Here is a 24,370-nt window from a genome sequence, read left to right on the forward strand (position 1 = left end):
CTCGCTTTCGCTGGCTTTTTAAATACCACCTGCTTAATTTTCTTCATTGGAGCCTGGGAACAAAGACCAGGCCCATGAGGGAAAAAGCATCATTATTCTCTTATTGATCCGCGATTTAATAGAGACAGTAGCAATTATGTATTATTTGAACTGCAGCATGTTATCTTTTTGCTGGCTCTCGTCTCATAGGAGCGCCAACTCCGCCCCGACAACCAGGGAGGCTGCAGGCACATGAAGACGAGGAGAGCTGGCGGGAGAACCATGGGTGGCCAGTAGCCTGGGAGCAGGGCTGTGGGGAGGCTGGGACAGGGTGCCCTGTCATGTCACCCTGACCCGCACAGCACTGGCAGGGCACGGGGAGGGGAGGCACACAGGGAAACCATGGCTGCCACTTTCTTTGCCTTCCATGGTTTTCTCTGTCACCTGCCTAGGATCTAGGGAGCAGACAGGACTGGTCCCTCTGCTGGGGAAAGCGGGGCTCACAGCCTTAGCAGGGACAGGCCACCTGCCCCTTATCCCTGCCCCCTCCCCAGTTCCCCAACCCCAAACTGGGAGCTGACCAGCCTTTGACCCAACTCTGAGGGCAGCTGGCCCACACTGTTCCTTGCCCCCAGGCTGGGCTGCTCTGTACACCCCAGGTCTGCGAGCAGAGGGCAGGACATAACCTCCGTGCTTTCTCTCCTAGTTTTGACATTTAACCAATCAGATGATACTTATCAAGGGTACGTGCTTGCCCATCCTTCAGGACCCTGCTTCCTAGCGAGTCTCTGTTTATGGTGATGGAAACTTTGGCAGCGATTATTGGCGATGGTTGCACAGCGTGATTAACGGAATTCATAGCACTAATTTGTACATGTGAAAAATGTGGAATTGGCAAATGTTATATATAGTGTTACAACAATAAAAAAAAAATTTTAAGCAAGTTTTTAACTTCCCCTCACCCCCCAAAAAAATACTTGCTTCCTTGTCACTTCTGTGCTGCCTCCGCCACCTCCCCCAGTGCACAGCAGGCCAGCCTCTGACCCAGCATTCTGCATGTGGGCGCCTTGTCTGTGCCTCACGGGCATCTGGGCATCTGCTGTGAGGGCTGTGTCCTCCCCACACGGGGCTGGGCTCTAGCGGTGCTCAGCAGAGGAAGGTTACATGAATTAGCAAATCAGAGGGTGGGCTGGAGTTGGATGGAGTGGAGGCAGGAGACAGACTGATAAGGACAAATGAGTGAGCGCATTGGTCTGATGGGAAGTGAGGCTTTGTGGGGAACAGCAGGGCCAGGCTGTAAGAGTCCCGAAGTGCCAAGACTGAGGGCTAGATCCTGTCATCTGGCGCCGTCCTGCAGAACATCCTGCAATGATGAAAATGCTCTCCTTCTGTGCTGTCTGGTATGCAGCCATTAACCAGGTGTGGCTTTTGAGCACTGAAGTTTTAATTTAGTTTAATTTTAATTCATTTCAGTTTAAATAGCCACATGTGGCTGGTGGCTACCATATTGGACAGCACAGGCCTAGAGGACGATCATGCAAGGCTTTACAACGGGGTGAGGGGGTGCACTACCACTGCTAATGAAGCCTGGGATGTATCCTGGTCAGTCCTCAGAACAACCCTTGGGGATAAATATGGTTATCCCGTTTTACAGATGAGAACATTTGAGGCTTAAACCCATTGCTGTCGAGTCAATTCTGATTCATAGCAACCCTACAGGACAGAGTAGAACGGCCCTACGGCTGTAATCCACGGCTGTAATATGGGAGCTGACTGCCACATCTTTCTCCTTTGAAGCAGCTGGTAGGTTCTAACCACTGACCTTTAAGTTAGCAGCCAAGTGCTTAACCACCGCACCACCAGGGTTCCTTTTGAAGCTTAAAAACAAACACCCAGTGCCATTGAGTCGATTCCAACTCATAGCATCCCTATAGGACAGAGTAGAACTGCCCCATAGAAGCTTAGAGAGGTATATTAGTTCCCTAGGGCCGCTGTAGCAAATCCACAAACTGGGTGGCTTATAACAGAAGTTTCTCTCTCAGTTCTGGAGGCCAGAAGTCCAAAGTCAAGGTGTTGGTTGCTGCGTTCCTTCCAGAGGCTCCAAGGAAGGATCCTTCCTTGACTCTTCCAGCATCTGGGGGCTCCTGGAGTTCCTTGGTGTGTGACCACAATCTCTGCCTCTGTTTTCACAAGACCTTTTCCCTGTGTCTCTGTGTGTCTTCTCCCCTTCTTAGAAGAACACCAGTCATTAGATATGGGACCCGCTCTAAATCCAGGATGACCTCATCTTGAGATCCTTAATTACATCTGCAAAGACCGTATTCCAAATAAGGTCACATTCACAGATGCCAGGGGTCAGGGCTTGGACATACCTTTTAGGAAGACGCTATTCAACCCAGTAGGAATTCCTGAGTGGTGCAAATGGTGAACGCATTTGGCTGCTAACCGAAGTGTTGGAGGTTCAGTCTACCCAGAGGTGCCTCAGAAGACAGGCCTGGCAGTCTCCTTCCAAAAATCAGCCACTGAAAACCCTGTGGAGCACAGTTCTACTCTGCCATACATGAGGTCTCTGTTGGAGTCAACTCAATGGCAATTGGTAAAATTCAATTCACTATATGAGGCTTGAGTAGCTCGCCCAAGGACCCCAGTGGGCCTTTCTCACTCTGGATCTCCTGCCCTTAGCACCATGCTGTACAACTTCCGCAAGTGCTGAGAGCAGTGTTTCAGGAAAGTAAAATTGTAACAGAGTGGAGGATGGAGTGAGCCTGGGCAGATCGGGGGCTCAAAGTGTTTCCAGTGGGAGATAGGTGATGATGCACCCATCAGTAAAACAATTGATGTTTTATTCTGTCCTTACTCCAACACCATCATCTCATCCTATAACCTGTAGAGAGGACAGTGTGTGTGTGTGGGGAGGCGGGGAGGTGGAGGGTCCTGTACCGCAGCTCAGGGTTTACAGGGTTTGTTAGGGTTTAGACCACAGCCACTAAAGCCCTCTGCCAAGAGTGGCTTCCCCCAGGAATCATTGTTTAGGAAGCAGTGAGTATCTGTTTATGACAATAGAAAATTTGGCAACGGATGATGGTGAATGGTTGCACAATGTGATTAATATAATTGGTGTCACTGAATTATGCATGTAGAAATTATTAAATTGGCAAACACATTATATATATATATATATACATAAACAACAGTTTTTTAAAAAGATTGGCCTCCCAGAGTGCTTTATGGGTGTGTAGGGTGAGCTGTCCTTGAGCCCTGTAGATATGTAGAAAACACAGTGCGAAACCTCACATCTGAGAAGACCATACTCGTTTTCACATGCATACTGTGTATGGGAAATAGTGAGGATTAGCCAGGAAACAAAGCTGACTGGCTTCAGAACCTCCATCCCCTCTCCTTTACCCCAGGAAGGAGGGGCCCATGTTGTGGGTTTATGGGGACCATACCCTGGATATGGGTCCCTGGGTGGCACAAACAGTTAAGCGCTCAACTACTAGCCAAAAGGTTGGCGGTTTAAACCTGTGCAGAGGCACCTCAGAGCAGTTCTGCTCGGCACACGTGGGGTCGCCATGAGTCAGGATCGACTTGACAGCAACTAACAACAACCCTGGAGGCGGGAAGATCAGGGTAAGTGTTGGGAGGGTTAGAGAGAGGCAGCTCTTGTGGGCGAGGGAGAGTGTCCCCAGACTGAGTCAGAGATGATGGCTTAGGATTCCAAAGAGCCAGGCTACTGGTGAGAGGCTGAACCTTAGCACAGCAAAGATCCCAGATTCAAGCCTGGCACAGAAGTGGTCGCCCCCTCTCTCCTTCAACGGACCATGAGAGCTTGGAGGGTGAGCAGTGTACCAGTGAACAGCATGGACAGTACCCAGGGACCCTCCCCAGATGTACTGGACTGCTGAAGACCCTGAGCCTAGGACCTTCCCAAGACCTGGGGAGGGGCCAGTTATGGGGGTATGGACTTTCCTGGCAGCCAGAGGGACAGGAGCTTGGAGCAGATTACATTTTATTTGGAGAACTAAAAGAAATGTGCCATTTCTTGTCCCTTAGTTTTGGCTGGTAGCAAGCCCACATCCTCCACGAATGTCTCATAGCTTCTCTTCCGCCACATGCTGGCTCCCTCGGTCCCGCAGTGCTGGGCTCTGCCACCCCAATCAGGCAGGTGACGACATGCTTTGGGAAGCCAAGTTAGTGACATTTCCCTCTCGGGGGAGCAGTGTGCTCCTGCTCACTTGGCAGCTTGCAGAAAAGGCCAAGCAACAGATCCAGCCTCCCCCGACAGGGGTGCAGGAGAGAGCCCCTACCCCTCAGGGATGGGCAGCTGCTCTCATGGCATGGCAGAAAGCTTGATTAGCCGTGAGACAGTCCTCCAAGGAGGAGAAGGCATCGCTGAATCAGACTCTGCCTGGGTTAGCTGGGAACAAGCGTCAGCCCCATCAAGGCCCCCTCTGCCTTCCAGTGAATTTCATTGCAGCCTTTCCCACTGCTGCTTGTTGCTGTGGGTTTCATGGAAGCAAAATATGAATTTAGAAGTTATGCATTTAAGCAGTGCTATAGAATGAAAAGCACCGTAGAAACTAGGTGCTGGCTATTTACATGTCTGGAGGAAATTAGATAATGGCTAAAAGCTCTAGAGGAGCCTGGGTGGCATAAGTGGTTTGCAACATAACATAAAGTTTGCTGCTAACATAAAGGTTGGCGATTTGAACTCACCCAGCCACTTTTTGGAAGAAAGGCCTGGCAAACTGCATCCAGAAACACTGTTGTCATTGTTTGGTGCTTTTGAGCCAGTTCTGACTCACAGCAACCTTATATACAACAGAATGACACATTGACCAGTCCCGTGCCATCCTCACCACAATAGGTATGTTTGAGTCCATTGTTGCAGCCACTATGTAAATCCATCTCATTAAGAATCTTCCCCTTTTTTGATGAACGCTCTGCTTTACCAAGCATGATGTCTGTCCTATTACAGCCAAGAAAACCCCATGGAGCGGTTCTACTCTGTAACACACAGGGTTGCCATGAAGAGACTCGAGGAGGCAAACAACAATAGCAGAAGCTCTAGGATCCTTTTCTGACTAGCTCTGTGAACTTGGGCAAATTCTCCACGGCCCAGAGACCTCGTGTATAAAATGGGTCTAGTGCTTATATCAGAGGGTTACTGGGATGGTTAAATGAAGCGATGCATAAAGGTGACTTGGCCTAGAGTAAGTGCTCAAGCTGCCACTAGTATTTCTCACTATGTCATCTTCTGAGCTGTCAAGCACATCCATGAGTTTTTTATTTTTTTGCGTGGCATATACAAGTTTATCTTTTCTTTGTTGAGTAACTTTATTTCCTGCCCACAGTTTCACATATCAACAAAATCTGGAGGTTAAGACCGTATAATATTCTGGTGTGTTTGTCTGGATCTTCCCTTGGCCTTGGCCATTTGGGTTGTTTCCAGTTCTTTGCTACTAAAGACGATGTAGCTGTGAATATCAGTGAGCTTTTTTTTCTCTCTGATCCTAAAAAAACCTAATCATGGGGGTGAATCTATATCATGAGAAGATTCATTAGGTTTCAGAGCCGACCAAGGATTTTGGGATTATCTGTGCCTTTTGGAGTATCTACCCTCTTCCCTTGGCCTACAGCAAATGCTGTCCCCTTGGAAGACGTAAAAGTGAACCTCAGATGGTACCTGGCTGCCGTTACTGAGTGTTTTGATCAAAGGTTCTGTAGAAGAATCCTAATCAAAGCGGGGGAAAATGTGGTACAGAATTTCAAATTCTCATAGAATCTGGACTTTCTGGAGCCAGTGAGTATGGATGAACTATTGCCCTGAGATAATCTTTAAACCTTAAACCAAAAATATCCCCTGAAGTCTTCTCTAAACAGAGAACAGTTTAACTTGTAAAGACTGTCTGCTTTGAGCATTGTGCTTTTAAATCAATATGGGATCAAATTGGCAACAGGAATACAAAAAATTAGGTAGGAAACTTAGAGGGCAGTGAGTTAATGGGGGAGTGACAATTCAGAAAAGGAGTGAGAATGGTTGCATGACTTGAAGAATGTCATCAGTTGTACTGAATTGTACATGTAGAAATTTGTTGGTGTATATTCTGCTGTGTATAATTTACAAAAAGTAAATTAAAAAAAAAAAGTGAGCCTCAGTCACAGCTTTCCCAGCCCCTCAGCCAAGGAGGACGTGGCTGAAGTGTTTATGTTTCTCTCTCTTGTAGAAAGTCTGCACCAAATGTGGGATCGAGGCCTCCCCTGGCCAGAAGCGGCCCCTGTGGCTGTGTAAGATCTGCAGTGAGCAAAGAGAGGTAGGGTAGCCTCCCTGCGCACGGGGATGTGCAGGGCAGGCTGGGGGTGGGCACATGGGGGTGCGCAGGGGAGGCTGGGGGTGGGTGCTCGGGGGAGGCTGGGGCGGAGCCCGGCACATTCAATTATGGGAAAGTGGATGATTAGTCGCTGGGAGGGGCTTCTGTCAAGGTCAAGGAGGGACTACCGGGTGGGGCATAGGGAATGAGGGTGAGGAGGGGGCAACTTGCTGGCTTGTCCGTTTCCCAGGTGCAGAGGTGGCAGCGGGCCCTGGTTCTGCTGTGCCTCAGGACCCTGGTTTCAGTGGGAAGTCCCTCCCACTGGCAGTATATGTGCATGTGGTATTTGGCTGGGGGAGGGGGACATACTGTTATAGTGATAGTTGCCCTGGGTTGAAAATGTACTATGTACCTGACCATACACTAAGTTTTTGCATGTGTTAATTAGTTTGATCCTTACATCAACCCCACAGGTAAGTCCTTTTGTTGGTGGGGAGATGGAGACACAAAAGGTTAAGAAACTTGGGAGCATCAAGATAGTTAGCAGGGGGTCTGGAAATCAAATGCAGCCAGGGCCTGCTCACTGAATTGATTTCTACTAATGGTTACCCATGTATGTCAGAATAGAACTATGCACAGTAGGCTTTCTCAGTTGTGTTTGTGTGTGTGCTTTAGATGAAAGTTTACAGCTCAAGTTAATTTCTCATTCAAAAATTTATATGCATACTAATGTTGTGACATTGGTTGCAATCCCTACAATGTAACAGCACACTCTGCCTTTCATCCTGGGTTCCCTGTGTCCATTTGTCCAGTTCCTGCCCCTCCTGCCTTCTCATCTTGCTTTTGTGTGGGAATTATCTATTTGGTCTCATATATTTGAACTAAGAAACCCATTCCTCACATGTGTTATTGTCTGTTTTATAGGCCTATCTAACTTTTGTCTGAAAACTGGGCTCTGGGAGTGGTTTCAGTTCTGAGTTAGCACAGTATCTCGGAGGTTCCTCCAGTCTCTGTCAGACCAGTAGGTCTGGTCTTTTTCCATGAATTTGAATTCTATTTTACATTTTTCTCCCTTTCTGTCTGGGACTGTCTATTGTGATCGCTGTCAGAGTTGTCAGTGGTGGTACCGGGCACCATCTAGTTCCTCTGGGCTCAGGCTGGTGGAGTCTCTGGTTCATGTGGTCCTTTAGTCCTTTGAGCTAATAATTTTTCTTGTGTCTTTGGCTTCCTTCATTCTCCTTTGCTCTGGGCAGGAGAGGGCCAATGGACGTATCTTAGATGATGGCTCGCAAGCTTTTAAGACCCCAGATGTTTTTCCCCCAAGTGGAACGCAGAACATTTTCTTTATGAACTATGCTATGCCAACTGACCTAGATGTCACCCGAAAGTATGGTCCTTCATAGTTTCAGTAGCTGAATTTTTGGAAGTACATCATCAGGCCTTTTCTTCTGAGTCACCTCTAGGTGGATTTGAATTGCCAACCTTTCAGTTAGTAACCAAGCACTTAACCATTTGCACCACCCAGGGACTCCTTCTGATGCTAAGCTTCTATAATTCTAGTTCTGATCCCATTTTAGGGGAGGAAATCATGGCTTACTCTTAGTCAGTAGCAGGAGGGGGCTAGAACCCACATCTCCTAACCCCAAGCCTAGGGTCCTCCCCACTGCACCGGGATCAGAAGTGGAGCCTGAACACAGCAGGATGTTGGCCAGGCAGCTTCTGGGGAAGGCCTTGAAGGGTGGGGAGGGGTGTAGGCAGAATGAGTTAGGCAGAGGGAGCCTGCCCCTGGGTTTCAGGTATGGATTTCTTTTTTTAATCTTGCTTGGTACTTGGGGTACAATTTTAATCTGAGAACCCATACACTGCCTTTAGTTCTGGAAAATTCTCAGCCACAATATTCTTGAATATTACTACTCTGCCATTCCATCTCTGTTCTTCTGGAAATCCTGTTGGATTCATTTTACCAGTTGCTGTCAAGTAGATTCTGACTCATGGAGACCCCATGTGTTTCAGAGTAGAACTGCAGTCCACAGAGTTTACAAGGCTGTGATGTTTCAGAAGTATATCAACAGGACTTTTCTTCCAAGTTTCCTTTGAGTGGATTTGAACCGCTAACCTTTCAGTTACTAGCCAAACACTTAACTGTTTGCCCCACCCAAGAACTTTTAGAGCCTTTTAATTCATCCTCCGTAGCTCCAACTGTTCTTTCTTACTTATTTTATAGATCTTTCTGTGATACTTTCTGGGTAAATTCCTCAGTACTGCCTTCCAATTCATTAAATCATTCTTTGAGACTTTCTCCCGATTGTTGATTTTGTTGGTTGTCTGTCTTAGCATTAGTTTCCCTCAGGTGTTTTGGAATTTTGGTTTGTACGCTCATCTTGAGTGGGAGACAGTCTCTCTCTTTTCCTACCTGCACATCTCTCATCCAGCTCTCCTTGCTAAGTGGTTTTTCTGTTGCTTCCACTCAGCCCCTGACTCCTCCAATGCAGAGCTGTGTGTCTTGGGTTAGTGGTGAGCTCCTTGTACATGGTGATCATGAGATTATTCCCAGAGCCAACCATCAAAGTAGTGGGCAGCCTGGCCCAGGCCCTGGCTGTGTGTTCTGCTTCTAGCTTCCCTCAGTGTTCAACTTTCTGATATAAACTGTAGTCTTGGAGTGTATTCCTGCCTTTTTTCAGCTTCCACATCTAGGTGAGAATGCCCCTTCATCAGCCCCCATTTTCAGTGATCCTGGCTCTGGTCCCCAACCTCCCATGGGACACTGTTAGTCCCCATACCTTGGGAGAACCCAGGAGGCCATACCTTTAGCCCCTCTTACTATTTTGAGCTTCTTATCCATTGAGATTATCTTGATTGCATGTTCGATCAATTTCAGACTGCAGCAGCTGATAAAAATCTTCTATTTCTTCATCTTTGGCCCTAGTGTTTGGTGCGTAAATTTGAATAATAGTCGTATTAACTGGTCTTCCTTGTAGGCGTATGGATATTATCCTATCACTGACACCGTTGTACTTCAGGATACATCTTGATACATTCTTTTTGACGATGAATGCAACACCATTCCTCTTCAAGTTGTCATTCCCAGCATAGTAGACTATATGGTTGTCCGATTCAAAATGGCCAATACCAGTCCATTTCAGCTCACTAATGCCTAGGATATCGATGTTTCTGCATTCCATTTCATTTTTGACGATTTCCAATTTTCCTAGATTCATACTTTGTACATTCCAGATTCTGATTATTAATGGATGTTTGCAGCTTTTTCTTCTCATTTTGAGTCATGCCACATCAGCAAATGAAGGTCCCCAAAGCTTTACTCCATCCACGTCATTAAGGTCGACTCTACTTTGAGGAGGCAGCTCTTCCCCAGTCATCTTTTGAGTGCCTTCCAACCTGGGGGCCTCGTCTTCCAGCACTATATCAGACAGGGTTCCGCTGCTATTCATAAGGTTTTCACTGGCTAATGCTTTTCAGAAGTAGACTGCTGGGTCCTTCTTCCTAGTCTATCTTAGTCTGGAAGCTCAGCTGAAACCTGTCCTCCATGGGTGACCATACACTGGTGGCATAGCTTCCAGCATCACAGCAACGCGGAAGCCCCCACAGTACGACAAACTGACAGACGCGTGCAATCAAGATGCGTTGATACAAGGCTGGCATTAATCCAAAAAACACAAAATAATAAATGTTGGAGAGGCTGCGGAGAGATTGGAACTCTTATACACTGCTGGTGGGAATGTAAAATGGTACAACCACTTTGGAAATCTATCTGGCGTTATCTTAAACAGTTAGAAATAGAACTCTACCATACAACCCGGAAATCCCACTCCTCAGAATATACCCTAGAGAAACAAGAGCCTTCACACAAACAGATATATGCACACCCATGTTTATTGCAGCTCTGTTTACAATAGCAAAAAGCTGGAAGCAACCAAGGTGTCCATCAACGGATGAATGGGTAAATAAATTGTGGTATATTCACACAATGGAATACTACGCATCGATAAAGAACAGTGACGTATCTGTGAAACATTTCATAACATGGAGGAACCTGGAAGGCATTATGCTGAGCGAAATTAGTCAGAGGCAAAAGGACAAATATTGTATAAGACCACTATTATAAGATCTTGAGAAATAGTAAAAACCGAGAAGAACGCATACTTTTGTGGTTACGGAGCGGGGAGGGAGGGAGGGAGGGAGGGAGAGGGTTTTTTATTGATTAATCAGTAGATAAGAACTGCTTTAGGTGAAGGGAAAGACAACACTCAATACATGGAAGGTCAGCTCAATTGGACTGGACCAAAAGCAAAGAAGTTTCCGGGATAAAATGAATGCTTCAAAGGTCAGCAGAGCAAGGGCGGGGGTCTGGGGAACATGGTTTGAGGGGACTTCTAAGTCAATTGGCAAAATAATTCTATTATGAAAACATTCTGCATCCCACTTTGAAATGTGGCGTCTGGGGTCTTAAATGCTAACAAGCAGCCATCTAAGATGCATCAATTGGTCTCCACCCACCTGGAGTAAAGGAAAATGAAAAACACCAAGGTCACACGATAACTAAGAGCCCAAGAGACAGAAAGGGCCACATGAACCAGAGACCTACATCATCCTGAGACCAGAAGAACTAGTTGGTGCCCGGCCACAATCGATGACTGCCCTGACAGGGAGCACAACAGAGAACTCCTGAGGGAACAGGAGATCAGTGGGATGCAGACCCCAAATTCTCATAAAAAGACCAGACTTAATGGTCTGACTGAGACTAGAGGAATCCCGGTGGCCATGGTCCCCAGACCTTCTGTTGGCACAGGACAGGAACCATCCCCAAAGACAACTCATCAGACATGAAAGGGACTGGTCAGCGGGTGGGAGAGAGATGCTGATGAAGAGTGAGCTAATTATATCAGGTGGACACTTGAGAGTGTGTTGGCAACTCTTGTCTGGAGAGGGGATGGGAGGATAGAGAGAGAGGGAAGCTGGCAAAATTGTCACGAAAGGAGAGACTGAAAGGGCTGACTCAATAGGGGGAGAGCAAGTGGGAGTACGGAGTAAGATGTATGTAAACTTATATGTGACAGACTGATTGGATTTGTAAACATTCATTTGAAGCTTAATAAAAGTTAAAAAAAAAAAAAAGATGCATTGATAATTACTGGCGATTGGAATGCAAAAGTTGGAAACAAAGAAGAAGGATCAGTAGTTGGAAAATATGGCCTTGGTGATAGAAAAAATGCCAGACGTCGAATAATAGAATTTTGCAAGACCAACAACTTCTTCATTGCAAATACCTTCTTTCACCAACATAAATGGCAACTATACACATGGACCTTGCCAGATGGAACACACAGAAATCAAATTGACTACATCTGTGGAAAGAGATGATGGAAAAGCTCAATATCATCAGTCAGAACAAGGCTAGGGGCCGACTGTGGAACAGACCATCAATTGCTCATATGCCAGTTCAAGCTGAAACTGAAGCAAATCAGAGCAAGTCCACGAGAGCCAAAATATGACCTTGAGTATATCCCACCTGAATTTAGAGACCATCTGAAGAATAGATTTGAAGCACTGAACACTAGTGACCACAGACCAGACGAGTTGTGGAATAAGGACATCATCCATGAAGAAAGCAAGAGGTCACTGAAAAGACAGGAAAGAAAGAGAAGACCAAGATGGATGTCAGAGGAGACTCTGAAACTTGCTCTTGAGTGTCAAGCAGCTAAAGCAAAAGGAAGAATTGATGAAGTAAAAGAACTGAACAGAAGATCTCAAAGGGCCTCTCCGGAAGACAAAGTAAAGCATTATAATGGCAGGTGCAAAGAGCTGGAGGTGGAAAACCAAAAGGGAAGAACACGCTTGGCATTTCTCAAGCTGAAAGAACTGAAGAAAAAATTCAAGCCTCGAGTTGCAATAGTGAAGGATTCCATGGGGAAAATATTAAACGACGCAGGAAGCATCAAAAGAAGATGGAAGGAATACACAGAGTCATTATACCAGAAAGAAATAGTCGATGTTCTACCATGTCAAGGGGTGGCATATGATCAGGAGCCAATGGTACTGAAGGAAGAAGTCCAAGCTGCTCTGAAGGCACTGGTGAAAAACAAGGCTCCAGGAATTGATGGAATATCAATTGAGATGTTTCAACAAACAGATGCAGTGCTGGAGGTGCTCACTCGTCTATGCCAAGAAATATGGAAGACAGCTTCCTGGCCAACTGACTGGAAGAGATCCGTATTTATGCCTATTCCCAAGAAAGGTGATCCAACTGAATGTGGAAATTATAGAACAATATCATTAATATTACGCGCAAGCAAAATTTTGCTGAAGATATTAAAAAATAGCTGCAGCAGTATATTGACAGGGAACTGCCAGAAATTCAGGCTGATTTCAGAAGAGGACGTGGAACCAGGGATATCATTGCTGATGTCAGATGGATCCTGGCTGAAAGCAGAGAATACCAGAAGGATGTTTACCTGTGTTTTATTGACTGTGCAAAGGCATTCGACTGTGTGGATTATAACAAACTATGGATAACATTGGGAAGAATGGAAATTCAAGAACGCTTAATTGTGCTCATGAGGAACCTTTACATAGATCAAGAGGCGATTGTTCTGACAGAACAAGGGAATACTGATTGGTTTAAAGTCAGGAAAGGTGTGGGTCAGGCTTGTATTCTTTCACCATACCTATTCAATCTGTATGCTGAGCAAAAAATACGAGAAGCTGGACTATATGAAGAAGAACGGGGCATCAGGATTGGAGGAAGATTCATTAACAACCTGCGTTATGCAGATGACACAACCTTGCTTGCTAAAAGTGAAGAGGACTTGAAGCATTTACTAATGAAGATCAAAGACCACAGCCTTCAGTATGGGTTGCACCTCAACATAAAACAAAAATCCTCACAACTGGACCAATGAGCAACATCATGATGAACAGAGAAAAGATTGAAGTTGTCAAGGATTTCATTTTACTTGGATCCACAATCAATAGCCGTGGAAGCAGCAGTCAAGAAATCAAAAGACGCATAGTATTGGGTAAATCTGCTGCAAAGGACCTCGTCAAAGTGTTGAAGAGCAAAGATGTCACCCTGAAGACTGAGGTGCGCCTGACCCAAGCCATGGTATTTTCAATCGCATCATGTGCATGTGAAACCTGGACAATGAATAAGGAAGACCGAAGAAGAATTGATGCCTTTGAATTGTGGTGTTGGCGAGGAACATTGAATATACCACGGACTGCCAAAAGAACGAACAAATCTGTCTTAGAAAAAGTATAGCCAGATGCTTCTTAGACACAAAGATGGCGAGACTGCATCTTACATACTTTGGACATATTGTCAGGAGGGATCAGCCCCTGGAGAGGACATCATGCTTGGCAGAGTACAGGGTCAGTGGAAAAGAGGAGGACCCTCAACAAGGTGGATTGACACAGTGGCTGCAACAATGAGCTCAAGCATAACAACAATTGTAAGGATGGCTGAAGACCAGGCAGTGTTTTGTTCTGTTGTGCATAGGGTCGCTATGAGTCGGAACCGACTCAACGGCGCCTAACAACAACAACAACAACAACAACAACATCCATTGAGATACATATCTTGTAGTTGAGCACAAATAAGTTTACCTGTTGTTGCTGCTGCTTTAAAAATATTTTCATCTAGCATTGCTAAGTCTTTGGAACAAGGAATGTTGCAGGGAGAGCCTTAAAGTGTGAACTAGTATTATTCTGTCTTGCCAGAGGTCCCTGATTCCTTGTCTCTAAGTGGAGGTGCTAATACCCTCTTCCCTGAGTTGCTATGAGAATTCAGCAAGATAGTTAAAGTGTAGGGACTCATAAATATTAGAAGCCTCCCCTCCTCACCCAGCCAGGACATCCCCCTTTGAACTTGAGGTCTGTCTTAGTCATCTAGTGCTACTGTGACAGAAATACTACAAGTGGATGGCTTTAACAAAGAGAAATTTATTTTCTCACAGTCTAGTAGTAGGTTACAAGTCCAAATTCAGGGCGTCAGCTCCAGGAGAAGGCTTTCTTTTCTCTTGGCTCTGGAGGAAGGTCCTTGTCCTCAATCTTCCCCTGGTTGAGGAGCTTTTCAGGCCCAGAGACCCTGGGTCCAAAGGACACCCCCTGTTCCTGGTGCTGGTTTCTTGGTGGTATGAGGCCCCCAGCTCACTGCTTGCTTCTGTTTCCTTTTATCTCTTGAGAGATAAAAGGTGGTACAAGCCACATTCCAGGGAAACTCCCTTTACATTGGATCAAGGTTGTGACCTGGTAAGGGTATTACAATCCCGCCCTAATCCTCTTTAACATAAAATTACAATCCCAAAATGGAGAACAACCACAGAATACTGGGAATCATGGCCTAACCAAGTTGATACACACATTTTGTCGGGGGGGGGGGCATAATTGAATCCATGACAAGGTCCTTCCGGTTTTTAGGGAGCCACTTTTAAGATGCAGATGTTTACAACAGAGGAGATTCTATAAAACATTATCTTGTAGGGGACACCTTAGCAAAATGAAATGACAGTCACAGCTGAGTTATGGGAGGGCAAGGATGAAAGAGCTGTCACAGGGAAGAAGGTGGATGGAAGAAAAGACGAATTGAGCAAACTTAATAACTTAGTAGAGGGCTGCTGCAGTGGCTGGCCCTATCCAGCCACGCCACTAGTTACTCTTACATTCCTTAACAGTCCTGAGCTATTCATGTTCATAGGAGTCCCTGAGTGGTACAAACATGTTAAGTATTTGGCTGCTGTGATGGTTAAGGTTGTGTGCCAACTTGGCTGGGCCATGATTCTCAGTGGTTTGGCTGTTCCGTAATGATGTAACTTGGCAGGTAATGATGCAGTTATCCCCCATTTTGTGATATAATATAATCACCTCCATGATTGATCTGTTGTGATCAGCCAATCAGTTGTAAGGGGAGTTTTGTCAGGGGTGTGGCCTGCATCCAGTATATGTGGACATTCTGGCAAAGCTCACTGGTTTTTGCTCACTCTGGATCCTGCATCAGGCTTGCCATCATCTTACCTCCAGTTCTTGGGACTTGAGCCAGCAGCTTGCCGTATCGCCTGCCAGTCTTAGGATTCATCAGCCTCTTCAGCCCGTGAGCCAGCAGCTTGTCATCTGATCTGCCAATCTGGGGTTCTGAGATCATCAGCCCCTTTAGCTACATGACTCAGGAGAAGTCTCCAGCCTGACGCTGGGACTTGCCAGCCTCTGTATCCGCGTGAGCCATTTCCTTGAGATAAATCTCAATCTCTCCCTCTCCCTCCCTGTGTGTGTATATATATATGTCATGGATTGAATTGTGTCCTCAAAAAAATCTGTCAGCTTGACTGGGCCATGATTCTCAGTGTTTGTATGTGATCACTCCCATGATGGGATCTGCTGTGAGTAGCCAATCTTTTCTGAGATATGAGAGAAGCGGGCAGAGAGACATGGGGGCCCCATACCACCAAGAAAGCAGCACTGGGAGCAGAGTGCATCCTTGGACCTGAGGTTCCTGTGCTGAGATGCTCCCAGACCAAGGGAAAACTGAAGATAAGGACCTTCCTCCAGAGTGACAGAGAGACAGAAAGCCTTCCCCTGGAGCCGGCACTCTGAATTTGGACTTCTGGCCTACTGGACTATGAGAGAATAAACTTCTCTTTGTTAAAGCCATCTGCTTATAGTACTTCTGTTATAGCAGCACTAGATGACTAAGACAGAATTTGATACCGGGAGTGGGGTGCTGATCTAACAGATAGCTAAAATGTGTAAGCAGTTTTGAGACTGTGAATGCATAGAGGACCAGCAGCAGCAGAGAAGTAGCACCAGCAGAGGACCAACAGCAGCAGAGGACCAGCAGCAGCAGAACCAGGAGACCAGCATCAGACAGTACTGGAGCCAACCCACGGTGTGAGAGAACTGAGTACCTGTGCACAGGAGGCTTCCTGGTAGAGTGGGGTGCCTCCAGGCACTTATCAGTGGAGCTACAGAGCTTTGGAACACTTGCCCCAGCAAGGCATGAGGCCTGAGGGCTGAGAAGCCAAGGAACCAGGAAGTAGAAGCTGAAGAGACAAGGAACACAGGAAGCCAAGCTGCCTCAGTCTCAAAAGGCATGGCCAGGACCTCCAGGGTTTCAAAGGGTGGAGCCATGGCCTCTGGATTTTCTAAGGGTGGAGTCGCCACTCAGATGGACTACGAGGATGGTGCATCTAAAGCCGAGGGTGCAGAGTTGCTGTCCCAGTGGGCCTGGGGGGCAGAGCTGAAGCCCAGGGCCAAGGGGCCTCCACTCACAATCTGGAGAGTGTGGCCAATACTTAGAATCTGGAGGGCAGGGCTATCGTGTAAATGGTCTCAGAGAACAGAGGATTATTTTCAAGCCTCGAGGGCTAATGTAATGTGTTTTGCTGACTTGCTTGGTGCCTGTTATGCCTTCTTTCCCTCCAATTTCTCCCGTTTATAATGGAAATGTCTAGCTTGTGCCTGTTCTGCCATTGTACTTTGGAAGCAGATAACTTGTATTCTAGATTTCACAGATGAAGAGAAATTTTTGGATTTTGGACTTGGAATTGAATTAAGACTTTTGCTATGTTTTACATGTGGCAAGGACATGAATTTTGGGGGGCCAAAGGGTGGAATATCATGGATTGAATTGTGTCCCCCAAAAATATCTGTCAACTTGGCTGGACCATGATTCTCAGTGTTTATATATGATCACGCCCATGATGGGATCTGCTGTGAGTAGCCAATCTCTTTTGAGATATAAAAGAGAGAAGCAGCTTGGGGACCTCATACCACCAAGAAAGCAGAGCGTGTCTTTGGACCCGAGGTTCCTGCACAGAGATGCTCCCAGATCAAGAGAAGACTGATGACAAGGACTTTCCTCCAGAGCCAACAGAGAAAGAAAGCCTTCCCCTGGAGCTGACACCCTGAATTTGAACTTCTGGCCTACTGAACTCAGAGAGAATAAACATCTCTTTGTTAAAGCCATCCACTTGTGACATTTCCGTTATAGCAGCACTAGATGACTCGGGCAATATACATAACCAAAAAACCCCACTGCTGTTTAGTAGATTCCAACTATTAGCAATCTGTACGGAAGCAGACTGTCTCATCTTTCTCCACCGGAGCCTCTGGTGGTATCAAACTGCTGACCTTTCAGTTACCAGTCGAGCACCTTAACCACTGCATCACCAGGGTGCATATATATATAGACACACAGACACACACATGTATATATAGAGAGAGATATAGCTATATAGATAACATGTACGTGTGTGTGTGTGCGTATATACGCTTCACTGGTTTTGCTTCTCTAGAAAACCCAGACTAAGACATTTGGTACCAAGAATGGTTCTAGAGAAAGAAAATTGTAAGGATGAGTTTTCTAAATTGGTTCTCAAGTCTGGTTGGTCTTAACTGATGACTCTGCTTCCAGTAATAAAGAGGGCACTGCTAATCCATGGTGTGAGGTGGCAATAGAAATATGCAAAATATCAACACTAGTTGATCAAGTATTGGTGAGAGGTGAGGTTCTGGGGGAATGCATGTTTGATACTTTTCTACAATTTTTGTCAGGATGAGAAGTATAAGGAAGCTGGTTGGTTGGTCCTACTTTCACTAGACAAGTGGTGAAAGAAAGAGATAAACTCAGGGCTTCAGAGTCACAGCTCAAGTGCTGCATAAATGACCTCAAAGTTGTCACTTTTAAACTGAAAGGAAGCCTTATTTCTTGTAGTAACTGCCATGGGGGGAAGATCCCAGACTCAAATTTAATTAAAGGAGATTTTTATTAAGCCAAGACAAAGGCAGTCATTGCAGTGAGGAATCTGCCAGTGTGCACCAGGTCCAAGAGACTAGCAGAATCCCTCATTGCAATGATTGTCTTTGTTTTTGTCTTGGCTTAATAAAAATCTTTTCTAATTAAATTTGAGCCTGGGGTCTTTTCCCCCTATGACATTTTGGCGACAAGGATGGGATAACAGAAAAGGGCCTTAATAATAATGATTGGTTTACAGAGCTTTGTTGACTGATTGACTACTTAGTGACATTACATTGGTTGGTGGCTTGCAAGTTTTGTTTTAAGGCTCCTTGGGAACAAACCATAGAGATTGGTTTGTTTGGATTAAGGCTCCTTTGGAAATGACAAAATTCTGATCGGTGCTTGATGAGGTAAGATAGCTACTACATAGTGATATGGGTGCTTTGTTGGTTAGTTGCCACTTAACAACCATACAAGTTCACAGAGTGGTCACAGGACATTCTTCTTTGGAAATGTAGAAGTTACATAAAAGCTCCTTGGCTTTGTTACAAGGAAGAAAACCACATTCTCTTAGACACCAGATAACAGAATTGCTCTAACTGGTTTAGTTTTCTGGTTCTACAGGTTTTTGACACAGAGTGAATTCTAACCTGGACCCCACTTTAGCTTTTCTTTTTCAGGCCATCTATCTCATAATAATCTTTTAGGATCTCCACGTCATTCCCTTCTTTTGATGAACGATTTCGATTGAGCATCCTTTGATCACACTTACAGGCATGCTTTCTTCTGCATGGATTGTTGATATGTTGCTCCCAGGTGGAGACTCAGTGTTCATGGTTTATGCTTGCTTTATCTCTGATGTTGACCCTCTTTGTCCATAGTCAGGAACCACTAGTTCCTTGATTGCAGGGTGGCTCCTGGAAATTCACAATGCTGTGTCCGAGCAGCCATCTTCAATGATCTTATTATGAGATGTCCTTAAACCCATAAAAACCCGCTGCTGTTGACTTGATTCTGATTCATAGTGACCCTATAGGACAGAATAAAACTGCCCCATAGAGTTTCCAAGGGGCAGCTCGTAGATTCGAACTGCCAACCTTTTGGTCAGCAGCCAAGCTCTTAATCACTTCGCTACCAGATGTCCTTAGCATGGTCTTTATATCCTAGATGATAGTCCATCCTGCTCCAGGCCTTTAAGCTAATGACTTACTTAGTCAAATGCCATCTGGTTCCTCACTGTGTATCTTGTCTGGATGCTGTTATCCGGAAGGGTAACAACTCAGAAGCCTAGGCCAGATTGGAGGAATATCTGACCTTTTCATTGAAGCTAATATAGAGTGCAGGACCCATCTACCATGTTGCAAAAGTGACAGGAATTAATATATATAAGTTGTTTCGGAGGTGAAGAGTTTCTTAAATTAGACACACATTTCATAATACATTTAACAATTCCAATTATTATCAGAATAACTATTCCAGTTTGCAATAAAGGTCTCAGCCATGACCCTATTCCTTGTGGTAACCAACAGAATAAATCAGAAAAAGAAAGTATACCCATAGGTGGAAATGAAGTGAAGTCAAACTGCTTGTCGATGTATTTTATGAATGTCTTCTGCCATTTCACTAGTGGTGTTAATTCAGGAGTGACAGGATGTGGCTGCTACTGATTGAGCCAGTCTGACAAAAGCATTATCCTTTTTAAGCCTCAGTGATTATTACAAGGCATAGTAATAAAGAACTTAAGAAAGGCTTCATAGTGGAGGAAAATTGCCCAGAAGAAATAAACAAGAGCAATTAGCGTACAAATGACTGAGAAATTAAAATGGGATTCTTTAAACAAGGGCATATATGAGTAAACAAGAATGGGTGAGGCAAATAACTTAATGACTACAGAGAAAAATATAAAGGAACGGTTTTAGGTTAAAGCACATGGAAAGGTTTAATTATACAAATTTGTCTTATGATTAATAAAACCTAGTTGATAGAATAAAGCTACTAAAATAATGAAGGTTAGGCACAAAGCAATAATTTCAGTAACATTCATTCACCAGGAGAAGGATATGTAAGAAAAAAGGGTAGCAAATATTAGAAAAAGAAGTATTCAAGGCCCAAGAATTGTATTTCTATTTATGTGTTCCAGTGTTTGGGAGTAAAGGATTTACAGGCCTGGTCCTGGATCTTGGAATGTGTTGTCCATGCAAGATTTTGTCTTGTTTTTTATTCTGGAAATTTTTTAATTTTAGTTTGAGGCCTTGTCATGGATTGAATTGTGTCCCCCCAAAATATCTGTCAGCTTGGCTAGTTCATGATTCCCAGTATTGTGTGATTATCCACCATTTTATCATCTGATGTGATTTGCCTATCGGTTATAAATCCTACATCTATGATGTTAATGAGGTGGAATTAGTGGCAGCTATGTTAATGAAACAGGACTCAATCTACAAGATTAGGTTGTGTCTTAAGTCAAACTCTTCTGAGATATAAAATAGAGAAGTGAGCAGAGAGACATGGGGACCTCGTACCACCAAGAAACAAGAGCCAGAAGAATAGTACATCCTTTGGACCTGGGGTCCTTGCACTGAGAAGTTCTAAACCAGAGGAAGATTGATGACAAGGACCTTCCCCCAGAACTGACAGAGAGAGAAAGCTTTCCCTTGGAGCAAGCATCCCGAATTTGGACTTGTAGCCTCCAAAGCTGTGAGAGAATAAATCTCTGTTTGTTAAAGCCATCCACTTGTAGTATTTCTGTTATAGCAGCACTGGATGACTAAGACAGTCCTTTAGTTGGTTAAATTGTCCAAGTACGATCAGCAGCTTTCTTTAATTGGGAGAGGTGTATCCAAGTCTTAACTCTCTAATTTAGCAACACAAGGATTACCAAAGAGAACTACATACAGTCCTTTTTAACAAAGCTCCAGGGAATCTTTTAACTCATGTCTTTTCTAATATATATAGTCCTCTGGAACAATATTAGGCAGATGTTGAGATTCTGGTTTTCGGTGTCAAAAGCTCCTTTAACCTGTGAAAACATTCTTTAACCTTTAAAACATTTTGGATTAAAAATTGACAATATTTAATAATAATGGAGTTGGGATAAATAACATAAAGAAGGGCCATTTGGTTTTGAAGAACTACTTTTCTCATAATAGTCATTTCAGCATTTATTTCTTCAAGTCCATGGACGGAATTATTTAAAATATTCTGAATGTGCTTAGTCAAACTTTGACATGAGCCACAACATTTATTAATTCACAGGGTATTCTGTAACTAGCATAGTGTTATTAGTTCTTGAAATAGCTGATTCTTATATTAAAAGAAGGAAAGAAAAATAATTTCCTATATGTAGAAATTAAAACATTGAATATCAGTAATATTTTCGTAAAAACCTTATGACAATTCTTTTAGTTTACTTAGTCCCATGTAGCCAATTTTGGTTCCATATTATTCTGGATCAGTAGCAACAAAAAACTCAGTTTCTACATAAGAATTTTAAAATAGTAATTCAGTCCAATGGCATTTATGTTCAAAACGTTGTAGTCCGCTTTATGAGTCTGATACAGTCTGTTTTGATGGGTTTTCAGTGAATTAACAAGGTGTAAAACTTATTTGTGAACGATAAACTTAAAAATGGCTACGCTTAATTAATTCTTTTATTGTATTTTAGATGAAGGTTTACAGAGCAAATTAGTTTCTCATTAAACCATTAATACACATACTGTTTTTGTGACATTGGTTGCCACCCCACAACATGTCCACACTTTCCCCTTCTTGACATTAGATTCCCTGTTACTAGCTTTCCTGTCCCCTCTGGGCTTCTTGTCCTTGACTGTGGGCTGGTGTGTCCATTTAGTCTTGTTTTCTTTTATGGGCTTTTCTGATTTTTTGGCTAAAGGGTGGACTTCAGGAGTGACTCCAGTACTGAGTTAAAAGGATGTCCGGGGATCCTACTCTCAGGGTTTCTCCAGTATCTGTCAGACCAAAGTCTGGTCTCTTTTTTTGGTGAGGTGGAATTTTGTTTTACGTTTTTCTCCAGCTCTGTCTGGGACCTTCTGTTGTGATCCCTGTCAGAGCAGTAGGTGGTGGTAGGTGGGCACCATCTAGTTGTGCAGGACTCAGTCTGGTGGAGGCTGTGGTAGTTGTGCTCCATTAGTCGTCTGGACTAATCTTTCCCTTGTGTCTTTAGTTTTCTTCATTCTTCTTGCTCCCAATGGGGGTGAGACCAGTGGAGTATCCTAGATGGCCACTCACAGGCTTTTAAGACCCCAGACGCTACTCACCAAAGTAGAATGTAGAACATAATCTTTATAAACTATGTTATGCTAATTGAGCTAGATGTTCCCCGAGACCATGGTCCCCACAGCCCTCAGCTCAGCACTTCAGTCCCTCAGGGAGATTGGTTGTGTCTATGGAGCTACCATGACCTTGCCTTGTACAGGTTGTGCTGGCTTTCCTAGTATTGTGTACTCGCTTACTCTTTGCCCAAGTTTCCACTTATCTATCATCTATTAAGTGTTTTTTCCATCCCTGCCCCTCCTCTCCCTCATAACCATCAAATATTGTTTTCTCTTGTATGTAAACCTTGTCATGAGTTTTTATAGTAGTGGTCTCATACAATATTTGCCCTTTTGTGATTGACTTATTTCACTTAGCATAATGCCCTCCAGATTCCCCCATGTTATGAGATGCTTCGCAGATTCATTGTATCGTTGCGTAATACTCCATTGGGTGTATGTACCACAGTTTGTTTATCCATTCATCTGTTGATGGGCATCTAGGTTGTTTGCATCTTTTTGCTGTTGTGAACAATGCTGCATTGAACATGGGTGTGCACATGTCTACTCGTGTGATGACTCTTATGTCTCTAGGATATGTTCCTGAGAGTGGGATTGCTGGATTATATGGTATTTCTATTTCTAACTTTCTAAGGAAGCGCCATGTCGTTTTCCAAAATGATTGTATCATTTTGCATTTCCACCAGCAGTGCATAAGAGTTCCGATCTCCCTGCAGCCTCTCCAGCATTTATCTCCTGTTTTATTGATTCATGCCAGTAATTCTGGGGTGAGACGGTATCTCATTGTGGTTTTGATTTGCATTTTTCTAATGGCTAGAGATCCTGAGCATTTCCTCATGTGTCTGTTGGCCTCTTGAATGTTTTCTTTGGTGAAGTGTTTTTATTTCCTTTGCCCATTTTTAAATTGGATTATTTGTCTTTTCAATGTAGAGGTGTTGGATTTTCTTGTAGATTTTGGAGATTAGATCTTTGTCTGATTTGTAATAGCCAAAATTTTTTTCCCAGTCTCTAGGTTCTGTTTTTACTCTTGCAGTGAAGTCTTTTGATGAGCATAAGTGTTTAATTTTTAGAAGATCTGAGTTATCTAGCTTATCCTCTGGAGCTTGTGTGTTGTTGGTTGTCGTTTGTATCATGTTAATGCCGTGTATGAGGGCTGCTAGTGTTGATCCTATTTTTTCTTCTATGAACTACATGGTTTTTGGCTTTATATTTAGGTCTTTGATCCATTTTGAGTTAGTTTTTGTATGTGGTGTAAGGTATGGATCCTGTTTCATTTTTTTGCAGATGGACATCCAGTTTTGCCAGCACCATTTGTTAAAAAGACTGTTTTTTCCCCGTTTGATGGATTTTGGGCCCTTGTCAAAGATCAGGAGACTATAGATGGATGGATTTACATCTGGGTTCTCAATTCTGTTCCATTGGTCAATGTATCTGTCATTGTACCAGTACCAGGCTGTTTGGACTACCATAGCTGTATAGTAGGTCAGGTAGTGTGAGTCCTCCTGCTTTATTCTTCTTCAATAGTGCTGTCTTAGTTATCTAGTGCTGCCATAACAGAAATACCACATGTGGGTGGCTTTAACAAAGAGAAATTAATTTTTTCACAGTCTAGTGGGTTATAAGTCCAAATTCAGCGTGTCGGCTCCAGGGGAAGGCTTTCTCTCTCTGTTGGCTCTGGAGGAAGGCTTCCCCTGGTCAAGAAGCTCCTCAGATACGGGGACCTCATGTCCAAAGGATGCGCTCTACTCCTGGTGATGCTTTCTTGGTGATATAAAGTCCCCAACTCTCTGCTTGCTTCCCTTTCCTTTTTATCTCTTGAGAGAGAAAAGGTGGTGCAGGCCACACCCCAGGGAAGTTCCCTTTACATTGGATCATGGATGTGATTTGGGTAAGGGTGGTGTTACAATCCTGCCCTAATCCTCTTTAACATAAAATTGCAATCACAAAATGGAGGACAACCACAGAATACTGGGAGGCATGGCCTAACCAAGTTGATATGTACATTTTTGGGGGGACATGATCTAATCCATGACAAGTGCTTT

General features: G+C 44.2%; 1 protein-coding gene across 1 annotated transcript in view; it reads left to right on the forward strand.

The window, feature by feature from the left end:
• RPH3AL (rabphilin 3A like (without C2 domains)) overlaps positions 1-24,370 on the forward strand; it is a 145,618-nt gene that overhangs the window by 34,816 nt on the left and 86,432 nt on the right. The window contains 1 exon segment of the mRNA XM_010596480.3: positions 6,207-6,293. Within this exon segment, the coding sequence (XP_010594782.1) occupies positions 6,207-6,293 (87 nt within the window).

This window comes from Loxodonta africana, chromosome 18 (assembly GCF_030014295.1).
Source record: "Loxodonta africana isolate mLoxAfr1 chromosome 18, mLoxAfr1.hap2, whole genome shotgun sequence".
NCBI lineage: Eukaryota > Metazoa > Chordata > Mammalia > Proboscidea > Elephantidae > Loxodonta > Loxodonta africana.